This window comes from Pinus tabuliformis, chromosome 6 (genome assembly GCF_031772625.1).
Source record: "Pinus tabuliformis cultivar Carrire ecotype Pingquan chromosome 6, CPIR1, whole genome shotgun sequence".
NCBI classification, from domain to species: domain Eukaryota; kingdom Viridiplantae; phylum Streptophyta; class Pinopsida; order Pinales; family Pinaceae; genus Pinus; species Pinus tabuliformis.
This window is the reverse complement of record NC_142292.1, coordinates 525,244,002-525,262,848: the sequence shown is the minus strand read 5'-3', so window position 1 is coordinate 525,262,848 and position 18,847 is coordinate 525,244,002. Positions and strand designations below refer to the sequence as shown.

Below are 18,847 nucleotides of genomic sequence, written 5' to 3'. Positions count from 1 at the left end.
ATAGACTATGACGAGATATCTGCACCTGTTGCCCGATATACAACCATCCGCTCGATCATAGCCCTTACTGCTTCGCAAGTATGGAACCTACATCAGATGGATGTCAAGACTGCGTTCTTGCATGGTTCGATCAAAGAGGAAGTCTATGTGGAACAACCCAAAGGATTTGAGATTCGTGATCGAGAATCTCATGTGTGCAAGTTGAAGAAGGCCCTCTATGGGCTGAAGCAAGCACCCTGAGCGTGGTATGAGAGGATCGATAGCTACTTGATGAAGTTGGGATTCACTAGGAGTGAAGCCGACCCTAACCTTTACTTTAAGATTGAAGATGACAATCCTCTCATACTGGTGTTGTACGTTGACGACCTCTTTCTAACAAGGGAAGACCCTATCATTCACAAATGTAAGAGGGAGTTGGCTTCTGAGTTTGAGATGAAGGACCTAGGACTGATGCACTATTTCCAGGGGAGATTTTCCTATCTCAAGGAAAATATGTGGTGAAGATATTGGAGAGATTCGGTATGGTGGACTGCAAGCCTGTAACTACCCCGATGGAGCTTGACTTCAAGAAGTTAAGCGGTAGTGCTACCGGACCTGTTTTACGAAATGCTGTCGAGTATCATCAACTTGTCGGAGCATTGATGTTCTTGGTGAACTCCTGTCTGAATATATGCTTTGCATCAACACATTGAGTCAACATATGGTTGAGCCTCACCACACACATTGGATTGGTGCCAAGAATCTGTTGAGATATCTTTGTGGCACAATCACTTATGGGTTGAGATACACTGTCGGAGATGTGAGACTACTTAGATATACCGATGTTGATTGGGCACGCAATGTGCTGGACCGAAAGAGCACTTACGGGTGTTGTTTCTCTTTGGGATCTGCCTCGATATCTTGGATGAGCAGGAAGCAAAAGCCGGTGGCTTTGAGCACCGCCAAGGCAAAGTACATTGCTGTTAGTGTGGCCTCTTGTGAGGCAGTTTGGTTGCGAAAGCTCTTCAATGAGCTGTTTAGATTTACATTGGATACCACTGTGATCCTTTGTGACAACCAGAGCGGGATTCGTTTATCAGAGAATCTCGTATTTCATGATCGCTCCAAGCATATCGATATCAGGTACCACTATATTCGGGATATGGTGCAGCGGGGAGCAATAAGGCTCCAACATATCAGTACAGATGAACAGGTCGCCGACATTTTGACGAAGCCACTGGGAAAGGTAAATTCTGGACTTTCCGAGAACAATTTGGTGTCGTTCAGAGACCCTCTTATGAGGGTCGAGTATGATGTATTGAGCTCTGGGAGCTCCAGGGGGCGTGGGGTACTTCTTGAAGCAACATGCGACCACAGGGCGACTCACCATCCCCTGGTGGTGCACTACGTACAAGGTGAAAGGTTCAACCTTCCCCTTGTGACACCCCATGGCGACTGTAGGACAGGATGATTAGTTCTCCTGTGGGCCAGGATGATTAGTTCTCCATGGCAACTGTGGAACAGGATGATTAGTTCTCTTGTGGACCAGGATGACTAGTTCTCCATGGCGACTGTGGAACAAGATGATTAGTTCTCTTGTGGGCCAAGATGATTAGTTCTCCTATGGTGAGTGTTGGACAGGATGATTCGTTCTCCTGTGGACAGGATGATTAGTTCTCCTGTCGAGGCATCCTACCCATGCAGTCTGGGACTCATGGGAAGTACCTCTCATCTGATCAATAAGCAAGGAAATGGGGTTAGGGACCATAGTAGTACTATCGATGGATGCATCGTTGTATCTACCGTACTCCCTATGCTAGGATGACCGCCATTGATCTGGGATCAATGATACTGATCTTGGATCAATAAGAGTGGTATGACACACTCTAAGACTGACTTCGGGTCAGTGGAGGATGGTATGATACATCCTCGATCATTTCTTCTTCTTCATAGTTCGAGCAGAGCAAAGCAAAGCAAAGCAGAGCCAAGTTGTGCAGGGCAGTGCATTTGATGGTTGGGATAGTAGCGACGGTCAGACGGATTGCAGATGGAGTTCTCCCTAATTGAGAGGGAGTATTAAAATTGGCAACTAGGGCCAAACTCCATGTGGGTCACCTCATTTATGGCAGCTGATATTTTTCCTAGAATCCTCTTGTCGAGAGGTGTAGGACTGATCTAAAGATCATCCGATTCCGACAAGTATTTATGGAGATATAAATTTATTTGTAATTACTTGACAAATTGTCAAGGTCGGCCAGCAGTGAAGTGTGTGGCACTCTTGCCCAACATTGCATATAAATAGAGGAGAGGTTGAGTCATTATCTCAACTCATCTCATCCTCTCATCTCTTCCTTGTCTCTTGGGTATACAAAGGAAGGAGGACGCAGATCTCACGTGGGAAAGAGGACGCAACTAGAGCAGCATTGGAGGAAGATGCAGTTAGGGCAGCAAGGACACAAGAAGGTGCGGCAAGTGGCTTAGGCCTGCATTGAGCAACATATTGCCTCCATTGCTAAGTTGCAGGAAACGCTGGCAGGGGAGGAGTTTCCGTACGAAAATGGAAACAAAACGCAGAAACGCGTACAGTACGGCCCAGAAACGCATTTCTGGCCGTACTAGGACGTTTCTCGAGGTGGAAACGTAGCCAATACGGCCGAAAACATGTTTATGGGCCATACGATGTCGTTTCCACATGCAACTTGACTTTTTTTTTTTTTTTATTAATTTGTCTTCTAATTTTAATTAGGTTTTTCTAATGCCTTCTACTTGCTTCTAAATGCCTGTCTAAAGTTATAAAAGTGAACTTTTGCCCTAGTGTTGATATGCAGTTCATCAAGAAGTTTGAGGCATATGCAGTTCATGGTAATGTTAAATTCTTAAAGTAAAAGGATGAAATATTTCTCATTTTCATCATTTTACTTAAATTTTTAACATTACCATGAAATGACTCAGGATGTTTGAGAGTGGTTTCGCCCTCATTGGATTTCATATGGAGAAAGTAGAATTTTATATCTCACTCAAAATCCAGTGGACTTATTTGTTTTTCAGGATTTCAAGATTGGGGGGATTGCAATGTTTCCATTGGATTTTATCATGTACTAGGGTATGGAACTTGTATTTAATCAAGAGAACCAAGCCCTCTATGCAGGGGAGACTCCCAATAATCAAGAGCATGTAGGGTACTAGGGTATGAAACTTGTATTTAATCAAGAGCACTAAGGTCATTCGACTATGTAGGAGGAAACTCCCAATCAAGCACAAGACAAGAAATTAGAAATTTCTCGTGGCTGATTTTGGATATTTCTATTTTCATTATGTGATCATTCATGAGTAAATGTGATGTAAATTTAGAGACTTATAGTTTATGTATTGACAATTGACAATTTTATCATGATGTAATAAATTAGAATGTATCATATATGCTTTATGATTGCACATATTTCTTAAATGTCCTAATATATAATATATATTCGCGTTTCCCCGTTTCCAAAATTTGGGGGGGTCACGTTTCGTACCCATGCTCGTTTCGGAAACTCGTACCCGTTTCCCCGTTTCGTGCAACCTTGCTCCATTGACTGCAGCCTTGTGTGGGCAGCCTCTCCTAGGCTAGCCGAAGAGCTGAACAAGTCTGTGTTGACTGTTTGAGGGCACATTTATGACAGCGTTGACTGGTTAGGGTTGGCTGTAGTATGTTGTAGCATTCACTGCTGTTTTGACCATCTTACTTTGACTGTTTTGGGCTGCCACTACTTCTGTTGGAGACCGAGTTCTCCTAGGTTGTCTTGAGGACATTTTGGGAGCTGATTGATCCCTTTTGCTATTGTTGTTCAAGGGTTTCATTACTGCTGTTGTAAATCACTGATTAGTGATATTGTACAATCTCTCTCTCTCTCTCTCTCTGTTGAATTATTGAAGATAAAAAAAGATTTGATCAAAGGGTTTCCCCGCATTGGGGTTTGTCCCTAGCTAGCCGCCACATCTGGTGTCTCTTGTCTTGGCTTGTTTTTTGTCGATCTTTTAATGTTCTATCTGCACTTTACTTTATGTTTATGTGATTGCTAAACAGTGGCTAATAAGAAGAAAGCAAGTAAACTGCTCTAAGCATAAAACATACCATAATTTAACAAAAAAACATGTGTTCGTCCTTTTCAAATTAAAATACAATTTGCATGCCTCCACATGATTCATGTTGACTTGCTTTCCATCAGTTCTATTTTAGTGTCTACATATTTTTTCTCTCGTCTGTTAACAGTTCACAATGTCAAAAGGGATTTGATCTCCTTCCTAGTCTTCAATCCAATACAATCTCTGCCATTAGCTCTAGACTCAAGCTTCAAGACAGGCATTCGCTCTGGGTATCCACTTCAATACAATGTACATACATTTATAGCACAATAGTAAGTAAACAGAATTGGAGAAAATAATAATATTTCATATATTAATGATGTTGCAACAAGTATATATATAAAAGTCCAACAAGTTACCCATAATATGTCCCAACACCATTATATAGAACCTTAAGGTCATTGTGCCGATTCAACTACCTAACACCTAAACACAACATTATAATATTACATTGGCCACATATCATTTAGAACCTATGGTGGAGATAACAGAAAGGGATTACATCACTAAACACTCAAGGCAAAAAGTATAACTTCAAATCTTTAGTAAAAAGTGTTTCTTCCACATGTCGAGAGATTGACAATTTGGTAAGTATTGTTACACTCCCTAATTATGGATTATGGAGGTGCGATAAGAATAAGAAAAGGGAACCCGTGCCTATAATAAATCGATATGTAATAGATGCTATAGAAGAAGAAAGAGCCACAAAGTCAAATAAAAAAGGAATAGATAGCATTAATGATGTAATATAAGTGGAAGGATAAATCAAATCACTCAGTTCACGAGGAATGCATTTCGTATAATGAAATCAACCTACTAGATGATAGAGGTAGAGATAAAGAAGAACAGGAATAATCATATCGAGGTGAATGGTGTTCACATAGGGATTATTTTTCCAAACTTTTAAAAACGAACTTTCCAACAATATCTTACAGTAGCAACCTTCAATATTCAAAACATTTTGCTCAATGTCGGAGAACTTATGTGCAACATTTATCCAATTCCAGCATTGGTCATTTCCTGATCAATGACAGGAAAGTGAATGCCAATAACAAAACAAAACATCCAAATGAAAAGTAGATGAACCACTGCATATAACAAGCTGCACATTTTCAGGCAATCACTGAATTTATAATAATAACAATGGCCATTGTCTGACCATTGTCGGAAAGATAATAATACAAGAAAAGAGGGTAGTAAGCAATCCAAGAAGAGGAGGGATCAACTTCATAGTAAGACAAGTGTGAGTAACACAACTTTTGTACAATATGATATTCGAGGAAAGGAGACCAACATGCAAAGCTCTAATGTTGGTGCTCTGAGATTACTTAGCTCATGGAGTAAGTTGACAATGGACGTAGGGGAAAGGAACCTAACAAAGAAGTAAAGAAGTCGATTAAATTCAGGACCTGAGAAATACAAGAATCATGAATATTATTTAATTCCTGGCATTTCAAATCTATCAGAGTATTAAAGAAACATTAGCGGAGTTGAGAATATCTATGTTAAGGACATGTTGGGCTTTCATGAGAAAATGTGAAAGGTTCTACAACCATTAGCTTATCAAATTTTCTGCACTCAGACAAAAAAGTACAAGAGGGAGCCAGTGAAGAAGATTAATGACAGGGTTACTGACTTTATGTGTTCAAGTGATGGTAGCTAGGCTATTTGCAGAATCTACCACCAATGACGTTGAATAAAGAACACCACCCATGCACCAACTTAAATTTGATATAGACAGTGCACATACAACTACTAACTGTTTGAACCATAGATCGCGTTCTAAAGAACACTTTGGAAAAACGTTTTCTATCCATGGGTGGTGTTGACCACTACTGGTCAACTTCCCATGCAGTACACCCTCTTTTCTTGGCAGAAAGGGGTAGCACCTGAACGACGTGTCTGTGCCAGCCTACAGTCATCAGCAGCTTGATCATTTCAATTGTAAACCCAGTCTGCATGTATGAATTGTAAATAATCTAAGCAGATCAGAGTCATGTATGTAAAATTGCCTAGGTGGACCTAACTTTCTATGATAATCTATGTCCCGGAAGGTTTTTCGTCTCACCGATCCATGGATCGGCAGAGTTTTCCTTCAAACCTGACCCCAAAGCCGAGATAGATTTTGTCATTAGAACTTTAGGAGAATCCTAGTGTGTTAATCTGCTAGATTATAGTTGTGTCGCAGAACTGGGTGATTTATGAGGGTCTGTGTTAAGTGGGCTTGTCCCCTTGAGATGTAAGTTGTAAAAGTCATGATGTAATGTGTCTTGAGGGTTGAAAATGTTTTAAATCCCCTCATGAGTCCTAAGTCCTAGGTCCTAGGTGATGTTTCCAAAGGCTTAGTTCGATGATCCATTTAAAAAATGAAATAAAATAATAAAATAAATAAAAATTTAAAAAATAATAATAAAATAATAAATAATAAGAAATTTTAAAAATTTTAAAAAAAATAATAATAATAAAAAATTAATTGAATAAATCGACGGATGAGATCAAGAGATGTCTTGATCCTCATCAACGGTCGAGATCATTTCTACATGGATCATTCGAACTAGCCGTTGGGATCATTTCCTTTATATAGAGTCTTAGGTGGTCATTTCAGATGGATTCAATCTGTGAATCAGTACTGAAAAAGCTCTCTTGTAATCTGTTTCTGGTTAATAAAAGAAGACTTTGGGGTCCATATCTTGTTGGTGTTACTCTCTTAAAATGCTGTGAGATTGTTTCATTTTCTGCATATGTTATTTTCAGCCGTTAATAATAGCTTTTTGTAGAGTATTGTGAGCACAGGTATCTTGTTCACTTGCTGGGGTTTGGGTGTTGTTAGAGTTTCTGAAGTAATGGCAGGTATCTCCATTACTTCCTGAGATCTAGCAGCATTTTTGCCCTCTTTATTGACAGTTGTTTTGAGCTGTGCAGAAAACATCATTGAAGGAATTTTGTGGGCGTTCGGGGAAGTTCTCGGCTGAACCAGCCAACTCCCGCAAGCATTTTTTGCTGAGCCCAGTTGGATTTGATCCTGGGTCTATCATTCGGTTTATTTTTCTAAGTTTGCATGAGAGATTTTCTGAAGTTCTTCACAGTGACGATCTGAAATTTCTGTTCTTTAAAATGTTTTTTCGTGCTTACTGCTGAATCTGGCTGTTAAGGGGCCAAATCTGTAAATTTATTAGCTGATCTAGGGTTTTAAATTTTTGATTTATACAATTTGCATTAGGGTTTTTTCAATTTTTTGTCTGATGCAGATTTAAAAATAGGGATTTTGTTTATTCTTAAATTTGTAGGAGCAGGGTCTCTTGTCAGCGGTTTGAGCCGAAAGTCTTGTGATCGTATTCCAGTCCACCATCAAGCTGAGGTCAAGTTAGATGTGTTTTTCGGTGTTATGCACGTGGACATCAGCTGAGAAAATCTTCACGTAAGCCGCTCCTCCTCCAGCAAATGCCCAGCTTGCCAGCAAGTCTTTCCATTGCCCGCAATCTTCAAACGCTGCCCCTGTGGTTCTTATCTGCTCAGCTGCTTGCACAGTTTCCCTTACCTGCATTCATTTCTCGCATTTTTTCCTCACCCACGAACTCCTGCCAACATTCGTTCTATCTGCTTCACGCTGTCCGTTCTCTTCACTTTCGGGCAGGAACCTGCAATCCTTTCCTCAGAACTTGCTCAGTATTCCTTCACGCCTACAAACAGTGGTTTAAATCCAGTCGATGTAACAGCCTCACTCATGCAAGGGTTCTTCAGTCCTCAGCGTGAATGAACCCCGGGTTTGTGGTGCGTTCTGAGTCAACGAGAAAAGCGCAAAGTCCACGCAGGTCATCACGTCAGACCAGCAAGTGAATACATTTATAAAAGGGGACGCATTTTGGAGCTGCGATCCGATCAGACCTGTTCCATATCGAGCTCAGTCACGCCAGACTCGCCACAGGCCGCTCTAAGTCACACTCGTCACCATTGAACGAAGGCCAAATATCCCATGGGTTTTTGGCGCAAGAAAAAACGTTTCAGGATACTCACACCGGCTTCGGTATTTTTTTTCACGCCCGCAAATCAATTTACAACCCCATCTCCGTCTGCAAATTTCGAACAATCCACGCGGGCAAAGTGTCTCAAGAATTTGGCGTAAGGTAATTTCTGAATATGCGTTAAACATTTTCATGCGTGGGCATTCAGGTAATGAATTTTAACGCGTGGGCATTCAGGTAATGAATTTTCGTTTTTCTTTTTTTTTTAATTTCAGTAACGTAAGTCATTTTAGTTGAGTCCATTTTTTAACAAACAAAAAAAAAAGGGGGGTCAAAGTATATATATCGACTTTCATTTTTTATGTTTGGTTGATTTTAGATTTAAATTTTTAGTTTTACATTTAGGTTTTATTATAAAGTTTCGTTAAAAACTAAATTTTTGTTTTTTTTTTCCTTTTTTATTTTTTAATAAAAAATTCATAAAAGTTTTTTTTAGTTATAAAGTTAGGTTTTAGTCTAGATTTGAAATTTAATTCTTGTTTTAAAAAATATAAAAACATTTATTTAAATTAATTTAGGTTTAGTTTTATTTTTAATATAGTTTATTTTTTTTTAGAATAATTCCTAGTTTTCATTTTTTAGATTTTATTTCAAAAAAAAAAAAAAAAAAAAAAATTGAAAAGCATAAAAAAAATTTTGGAAAATTTTCTTCGTCAGATCCAGTCAATTTCGGGATTTATTATCTTTCATGCTGAGATCTAAAATTTTCAAGTCGAGATGTGAAATTGATATCTGATTAATGGTTTATGATTCGTGGTGGTTTAAAGCATTCATTTTTTTCAAAATTTTCAATAGCCGGATATCGTTTTGAGCATTGCTGATGATAGATGATTGTTGTTCATGGTTCATGTTTCTATATCACTTAACAAGTAATCGTTTTTTAAGGCACTGGTCTGCTCAATTAATCAAATCCATCAAGTGCTTTGTATATCGTATCTCGTGTCTCCCAACCAACTGATCGACAGTTGGTCTCATCATCTCACAGGGACTACCCCCCTTAGCCGCGGGAGACAGGTTTAAACGGAGGGATCGGGGATCAGAGTGACAGCCCCCGGTCTGAGCGTTGTCGTGTCAATCTACGCGACAACAGGTGGCATAATCTCATGGAGTAATGGAAGGAGAGTTGCAAAAGCTACAAACCCACTTGAAGAAATGGAGTAGTATATTATACACTATCAGAAATTGTAAATTATACGGTTGAACCAGGAAAAGTCAACATATTAGTGAAACATATAAGGCCAAAGCGTTGGAAATCATTTTGGATTGGGGCCACATACAATAACGAAGTAAATAAACATAACAGTAAAATGTGTCATTATAATTGATTCTTGATCTCAGTATTTTCCCTCGAGTAACACATTAGAAAATAGGGTACAAGTTATTCTCCAACTCCCCAACCAAAGAAACATATTAAATGGAGCACCACTTTTAAAGATAAATACAAAAACATTCATTAACATTAAAGATTATGTAATTGCATCCACTTTGATATGTACAGACAGCATACGGATATTGCAACAACTACTTCACTAACAGAAAAATCATACAAACAGTTACTGCAAGGAAATAAAGTTTGACAGATAATTTGCAATTGAATCTCATTCATACTGTGTGTCAGAAATAGGGTGGATAAGAGAAGGAAAGAAAGTTGGAAAGATTTGAATTGAAGCCTCATTCATATTAAGTGTTGGAAATAGTCTTAGATAAGATAAATTTATTAATGTCCACTAATGATCAAAAAGTAGGTCAATGGGACTCAAAATACAACTCAGCCCTAACACAATGGGGGAGTGCAGAAGCAACTTCTAAAAACCGAAATATAAAACAAATAAACTAAACCACTGAAACAGAGAAATAACCTAAAGCATAAGCATATACAAAATGCTTGAACTGAATATTCTTAAAATTATTAATAATCAATGGTATTGGAAACAAACCAGCCATAACTGCGAGGTGCTCCCTTCTGTCAGGATAGTCTCTAACTGCAGCGGGGTCAAATGCTTGACATTCCCTAAAAAGGCAAAAATAATGTTCATTGATATTTTCCTAATCCAGATTTCGATATTTCACTTGTATTTAAAACCTTTAATATTTATCTAAACTGCTAAAAGGATCTTAAAGAACTGAACTTGCAAAAAAGAATGCATAGCTACAATGGATATATCCATACAGCCTACAATTATGAATTCCAAAACTTGAAACTAGAATACTTTACTCTATGACAAATGAATGGACAATAAGCATAGAGCTACATGTTAAACAGTGGCACCATTCATACGATGCATTTGTTACCCAAGCTATCACATAGAAAGATGGTGGGCCACTGACTTTCGTATAAACAAGTATCTGAGCATGTCTATAGCTTCAGGGAACCTCAAATCTATATCTAAATTCATTTCCACGACTGAATAAAAAGGCAGCCTAGATTCAACCAGTCCTTATATGACTTGCTGTGCTAATGTACTATTTCCACTCCAGAGTTCAAGCTATTTAACTCTTCTTCACACAAAAATTCACTTTGGAACATTTGCAGTTTACTTGTGTAGGCTATGAGAACCTTATTTTATTTGATTGAGTACATGACTATCTTCAAGACCATCCACAGATTAACTTTATTCAATGAATACAAAATGTACTAGATTCCTAGATAAAGTACAATCAAGAATTAAAGTGTGCTCACTTAGTATCTAAGCACCTAATGATTTGCTGACTGTGTTTTAGACCACCATATAATCTGAAGCAGTTTTAGATAATCATTTTCCTTGTTTTGCAAGAAACAAATCTTACATTACACAATTACAAAAAATACATTAAGTTTTGTAAAAGGCTTTGTGTCCTATTCCAACCAATGTTGTTGGAACTGAACCAGTGATCGAACCGGAAAACCCTCTGAACCGGGAACCAGTTGGAACCGGATTGGAACCAGTAAAAAAATCAAACCAAAAAACTGGTTGACCAAAAGCACATTAAATATTCAAATTATAAATAAAAGCATATATATTCATGTGCATCCAAATGAATCCAAACCATTTACAGAAATAAGCAAATGTTCTCATTTATATAGCATGTAGGGGTGCACATAACCAAAATAGCATTGACTGCAATCAAGCTCTGGACTGAAAATAGTAAATACAACAACAAGCAGGCTCTAGATGGCCTCATGCATCCAAAAAAATCATGCTACAACAAATACCTACATATCATCAGAAGCATTGCCTATATTGGGATCTTCGTCATCAATATCACCCTCTAAGCATTAAAAATTAAAATAAGATAGAAAACACGTAACATGTCAAGTCAAGATTTTGTTTGAGTGATGGGTACATTTTTAGTAGGGTCGTGATAGAGGAGTTCGACAAAAAATACCACTAACATCAAGGTACATAGAGGGCTTGGTGCTCTTGATTAAATACTAGTTCCATACCCTTGTACATGAAAAAATACAATGGAAATGTTGCTGGATGTTGAGTGAGATCTAAAATTCTATTTTCTCCATATGAAATCCAATGAGGTCGTAACCACTCTCAAACATCCTAAGTCATTTCAATTTTCATGGTGTTCAAATTCTATAGGATGTATACTAGAATACAATTTTCTAATCTGATAATTACTTCCTAGTGAACTTTTAAACAATATTTTTCATGCCACTGTAATCATTAAATAATATACTCAGAAAACCTCAACCGTAAATGCAGCAAAAACAATAAAGATCATAGAAAGAGAGCCATGAACAATAGACATTATTTTTCACCTAGGAAATCCAATTCAGTGAAAACCCAACAATCTTTTCTTGAGGAGAAATTGTCTTTTCAGCAAGGTTTACCAATTAGAATTTGTCTAGAAATATGTGCCAATATTACAAGGCAACTTTCCAGTCAAACCTGGTCAAACTGATGCTGTCAACACTAGTCAAACCAGCTCTATAAAAAATAGATCACTCCATCTCGGAGCAGGCAATATGAGTACCATGGGCCAATCTCCTCGAACCAAACACCAGAGCTAATGGGAGAAAGACTGCCCAGGGCCATTCACCCCTAGCCAAATCAGCATGGCCCCATGGGTGAATGCATTATTCTCCCCTAGGCTCTGACTAGTGTTGCGTATCCATGGCCATCCATACTTAACACTTTCCATCTCTCCATTATATCCAACTAATTGAAGAGAAATAAATTCACCCCCTCTTAGTATTTCCAACAACTTATTTACAAATCATAAGTTAAGAAGACATTTGAAGATGGTGTTTGTGTGAAGTACTTCGATGCCTTTATACATTAAATATGGCCCTCTAATACTCCTAGGGTTCTTGCACCTATGATGATAATCTCACTTGATTTTGTGAGCGTGTTTCATATGTGTGCTCCCACATACAATTGCCAATCTTTGTGGGATTGTATGTTGCTTCTCTGGCACTTCAAAAAGGATGTCTAGCTCCATTTGATTACTTCACTGGGCACCAAAGCCAAGATGTTGACCACCTATTGAGGAGTGTTGACCTTGGGTTGTATCCAACACAATCGATGACACTCTCCTCTCCCTCTAGGACCTAAAATGTTGCACACTGGGCCAAGGCATTTCTTAGAAAGATTATGTACCCCAGAGATGGCAGGATGCCCCCATGCTAGCATTGCACCTTCTTGATGGACATTGCCTTCTTTCTATGATGCTTTGATGATGATGGTGATTTGAAATCCCTCTAAAGGGTATGGTACATTACATAGCATGATGACATCATGCCCTAGCTCCATGACTTTTGTTTCAAGTGGCTTGGATTGAATATGTTGACTTATTTTGATGACGGCGCATTGTTGAGGTTGCTTTTGCATGTTGATTGGACACCTTTTGATGGGGAGATATGGCTTTTGGAGTGAGGATAACCTTCTTGAGTCATCCATGGCATATTTTGATGAGAAACGGACTTTTTAGAGGATGGCATCACCCTTGGAGGCCTTTTTAGCTCACATTTGTGAGTTAAAAAAGGTTTGTTTTTTACGGTTAGGAATTGAGATAGCCATTTTTGGGGGTCTACTTGTAATCTATCCATCTTTTTTTTTCAAATGAAAAAATTGTATATATTTATGGGATAAAAATATATACATTTTGTTGTTCGATGTCTATCTAACTTGGCATTCCAAAAAATTGCTTCAGAGAACCAGACATCCTAAAGCTCTATAGGCCAAAGACTACAAAAAGACAACATATATTAAATATATATCCAACCTGTAATCACATTTTATATTATTTTATGGAATTTAGTCTAAATTAAGGATAATTCAACTTGGTTTCCCTCGTATAAATAGAGGGAAATCGAATTATTTTTGAATCATTGTCACACTCACACTTGACAAAGTGTGCACTAGCTTGTCTCCTTTCCTTTGGTCATTATGGAGCATTAAATGAGCAAATTGTCTTTGGGGGGATATTGTGATTGGATGGTTCTTTCTCTTGGATGATGAACAGTATTTATATGGTGATTTTGTGCAAATTTATAGCTAAGTAAGTCTATTTTTCCATTTGTATTTGTTGTAGAATTGGGGTTTCATTAAAATTTTCGCAAAAATTATGTTGAATGTTTTATGCCTTTAACATCTCCTTGACGAGATTATCATCAAGTTTCTATTGAAGAACCTAAGTATAGCTTTCTCCCATATTGTCTCCAAGTTCATTGAAAGGCGCTAAGGTTTTAGGAGTTGAGAAACCTAATTGTAGATTTCTCTCTTTCCCTTCTTCCATCATACCTCTCCCATAGATTTTTGCCTTAGACTCCATTAGCCCTTCATTAAGAAAGGCATTAGTCTACTCTTGTGCTGATCCTATAAAAACAAAACCCCAAATTTCCTTTTTTATGTTTTTTAGGGTAAATTAGGGTTAGGTTACGACAAAATCCACAATTTTCAGCATTATTTAACTTAGACTTTATAACCCTAGGGTTATACTTCACATGCACTAAATTGGAAAAGTATAAATATTAATTTTAATGCATTTTTCAGCCATTAATTGGGGCTGACGTATAGGGTTTTAATTGTTGCTTTATGTGTTTCCACCCATTGAAAATTGTTGTAATCTTTCCTGGCCTACTCATTAAGTAGCCCTTGTTTCTCACTTGTCTATTATTAATTTATGGCTATTTTGTTATTGTTATAAATATTTGCATGTTGTAATTGTGCTAATTAAAACCCAAGTTTATAACAGCATTTTGGAATCAAAAGATAACATGAACCTATTTGAGCCTTTCCAAAACTTGCTAAGCCCTCTAGATTTAGCCATTGTGTCCTTGAAACTTGTTGTCTTCAAGTTACATCTTATCTCACCCAAAACCCTAATTATTGAATATCTATTATTAGGTGAATCTAGTAGTAGAATCGTGAGGGGGTATTTAGCCTAAGTTACTTGATCCCTGATATCTTCTGCAGAAGCCTTCTCTATAGGGATAACATCCGACCATAGAACAGCAGGGAAATAGTTGCTAAGGTGACAGTAGTAGCTAATCCCATTGTTGCTCCTAATCTAGATTGCTTAATGAGGCTTTGCACTATAGCACTAGATTTTGCGGTAATAGGCCCCATCAGCTCCCATATTTGCCATCTATTCTTATTGTTGTACTCATCAAACCCAGTTGCACAGTGATTTCCTCAATTTCTCTCTTAAATATTTCAGCATTTTCTTCACGAAAGCTATTGCTTTCTAAGGTGCTTGTATTTTGGTTTGTTGCTTATTTTTTAATCCCAATTTGCCACTTAAATCCAGAAACAAAGGGTCATGATCTAAAGTTGTTTCTTTATGGCAGTTGCAGATTGTGAAGTTCGTGATTTTCTCAATGCTATTGGCTGAAATCATGACGCAATCTGCATCACTATGTCCATAATGAGTGAAGCATGTGTCTCCCCTAATCCTTTCCAATGAGGCAGGCCACTGCCTCCATCATGATAGAAAGTACAACCTGTTGATGTACACAATCACAGATTCAGTATCATTCGAATGACGGTAGAAGCACTCCATTCAATGCTCATGCATAAAACATTTGGAGATGGATCTCACTATTTAATATGATTAAGTATGATCCATGATATGTTCTCTGTTCCATGCACTGATTGAGAGAGAGAGAAGCTGTATCCAAAGTGTGGGGATATTAGAATTTAAATTATGGTGCATGGAGTAGAACACTTTAAAACACAACATAGGTTTTATTTGCCACTTATATCCAAAGCAAGCTACAAGAGAATTGGAGAAAATAAACTGCGAAGAGGGATGATCCGTGTAACACTGGACAATTAAGTCACAGATAGCATGCTAGAATAGAAAAAATTCATTGACGGTTGCAGGTCAAATTGAAGCCCACATCAAAGGCGAATCAGAAAACACGTCACAGAATGTGATTGCAAGATTCACCTGTGTATTGATAAAAGTCAATCTGCAGGATGTGGTCTTCAGCCTCTTCTCTATTTCTGGTCATGGATCATTTGGAGGTATGCTCACCTGCTTTCGTAATTGAATTCAACCATTGTATTATGTTCATAACAGAATGCTGGTGAAACAAAGTACCAACAATGACACAAGCTATGGAACAGCTTGATCTGTTTGTATAGGGAATCTAGTTTATTCCTAGGCATCCCACAAATGACTGTTCCAACAAAACGGTTACAATCCTCACCAGGCATTACTAAAATATCCGTTGTAGACAAAGTGCATCCATGTGGCAATGAATATGTGCCAAAACATTCCTTCAGACAAGGTCAGTCATGATGTAAGATAGGTGTAAGGTGGGACCCATCCTTGTGATCTAGAAACCATTAAGAAGAGACCAGTTAAAAATCAGAAAAATGCAATATTACAAACCACACAATGATGAAAAAGTTTATGATAACAGTGTCACCCTACAGGTGGTAATGAAATCGGTATCCTATTTGTAAAATTCACAAGAATGAAAATGCTGACCTGGAGTTGATGTTGTTTTCAGGTTTGAGTGGAAAATTGTTGATCTATTTTAACCACTACAAAGAATGAATTTATGCAAAACTCACAGATGAACTTAATAATCATTTCTTATAATCCCTTAACCCATGGCAACAATTGAACAAACAGTTGCACCATTAACTTTATAAAGACAAAACAATCCCATCGGTTTGTTATGCAATGCTTACATTTCAGATGAATCAAAGTCAAACCCTTCCATGGGATGAGACTAGAAAGAAACCCCAAGTACACAAGTTTTTGCACTTGCAATTTATGAGGAATTATACAACATTTTATCAAATAAGGATACTATATCAACAACCCTGAGCATGTAGAATTCTTCACATACAGAACTTAGTCCAGTCTTCTTTAATGATCTCACCAGTGAAAGACTGGTAACTTTTTGTTTTTTTCAAAAGCCATCCGAAATCTAATCTTCAAAAATAAAAATAGACACGTAAAATGATAAAAAGAAAGATAACTAACAAGACTCTTCTACTGTTTCAAGGGAAACAAAAACATTATAGAGTTATAACTTATAAACATCAATTTTCATTTTCATTCAACGTTTATTTTCGTGTCTTAGAATCTATACCGGTTATTGGTAAATATGTAATTGTCTTGATGTTAATCCTGCAGAAAACTGATGCTTTCAACAAGATAAATCATAAATGTTCATGAACATGGAAAACCACCACTGTTGAAAAGATTTTGCATCCTACTGACCACTATAGATTATTGAATAAAGTGAATATTGAACATTCTATGAAATATTACAATAGATCATTTCATACCTTGCCCACTGTAGGGTGGTTGCTGGCATAACAAAAATATAACTGTACCAAAACAAACAATGGGTTATGATGACTAAGTAAAATGAACAAAGAAATATTATATCATCTCCGATCATTATCAATGATCTAATAACTGACACAAAGCAACAATCAATAAAAATAATAAGCATGGTAAAGCCTAAGAAAATTTTTACAGATCTAACTCTTAACATGAGGCAGTGTTGGATAATTTTCTCTTGAAATACAACAAGACAGGAAGGTATTAACAGGCAGAAAACAATCCAAGAAAAGTGCTAATACATTCAAATTCAAAGCTTCAAACATATGACCTAAGTTACCAGGATACGGATACGGATACGGATACGGATCCGGATCCGGATCCGCTAGTTTTTTGAAAATCTAAGATCCGGATACGGCAAGGATACGTCACGTACAATCAATATATATATATATATATATATATATATTTAAACTTTTAAAAAACACCTTAAAGCTAAAAAATCAAATATTCCATGAAACCATCAAACATTTTTAGAACATTGAATGATAAATCATAAAATCATAAATATGAAGATTAAAAGTTAAAACATTGAAATGGTGCATCGTCCCTCATACAAAGTAACAAAAAGGTCCAAGGATCATGATTCATAATATCATGAATGATAATAGTAAATACATTTACATATCCTCAAATGGATCTATATCTTCTGCATATTGCAACTCTACATCATGAATAGATGATGGGGGTCCTGGAATGTAGGAAGTTGCATCAGTAGGCTGGACTGGTGGTGGAACAATATCCTCAAGTAGGTTGAGGTGAGTCATGGCATTCAGTGTCAGGTTCAAGTCAGAGATCTCAGGCTCCACATCCCACATCCTGCTCGGACCGTTTTTATACTCTGGTTCAACATGTGATAGAAGACGGAGGTTGGAATGAACATAAACAAGGTCCTCAGCCTTTGCCGCTCCCAACCTGTTTCGCTTCACTGAATGGATGAAGCCATATGTACTCCAATTCCTCTCAGCTGATGAGGAACTAGCAACCTGTGATAACAACCTAGTGGCTAGAGTAGACAGATGAATGCTATCCCCACCATGGAAGCCCCACCAAGTAATAGGATCAAGATGTCCTCGATCATCCATAGCTACTGGATCTGAAAAGCTACCAGTAGACTGTACAAACCCTCCAAATTCTTGGCGGACTTCCATTGCAACTCCCATATCTCTATAAATTTTCTTCAAGGCTGTCTTGTATCCTTGTACCACTTCAGAATCTTTGTTTGGTGCTGCTCTACCAGGTAAAGACAAAGTTTTAGAATGATAGTATTTAGGGTGCAATGCATATGCCAGAAGGTGTAATGGCGTGGTCATTTTGTTCCACCTTTCTGTAACTATGTCCTTCACTAAATAATAGAATGTTTCATGAGGGTCATTTTCACTTGCCCTGATAATTTCCCTTATCCTCTCCAACATACTATCAATGTTTTCATAAACTTCCCCCAAGCAAGGTGTATCTGTATCAAATGCCCTGATCAAGGTCAAGATTGGTTCAGTGAACCGTAGAAGATATTGAACCTTGTCCCACCATGCATCATCAAGAATGATGGACTTGATTTTTTGCCCTCTATCAGAAGTGGAAGTCCTCCATGATTCCCAAAGAGGGTCAATGACCATTGCTTGTAGTGCTTGTCTCACCTCCACAAGTCTCTTTATGACAAGAGTGTGGGAGGCAAAACGAGTTTCAGCAACCTATAAGTTTCAAAAGGCCAAATCTCAAATGAGAAACCATATATAAATTTGTAATTAAAAATAAGAATTTCATTATTTCTAATACAAATAGTATTGATTAAAAAAATTACCTTCAGTAGCTCCAACTTTGCAAAACCCCGATAAATGGCTTGGGACATTGAATGATTTGTTATGAACATTTGGATTTCTTTTGATGCTACATATATTTCATTAATCCATTCAATCTCA

General features: G+C 37.5%; 1 protein-coding gene across 3 annotated transcripts in view; it reads right to left on the bottom strand.

Moving 5' to 3' along the window:
- Positions 1–18,847, bottom strand: part of LOC149259601 (Thioredoxin superfamily protein) — a 197,490-nt gene that overhangs the window by 68,233 nt on the left and 110,410 nt on the right. For all 3 annotated transcript variants that reach the window (XM_089418821.1, XM_089418811.1, XM_089418818.1), the window contains exons 5-6: positions 16,871–16,912; positions 10,064–10,137 (exon numbers count right to left, since the gene is read on the bottom strand). In XM_089418821.1, coding sequence (XP_089274947.1) covers positions 10,064–10,137; positions 16,871–16,912 — 116 coding nt within the window. The remainder of the gene's footprint in view (positions 1–10,063; positions 10,138–16,870; positions 16,913–18,847) is intronic.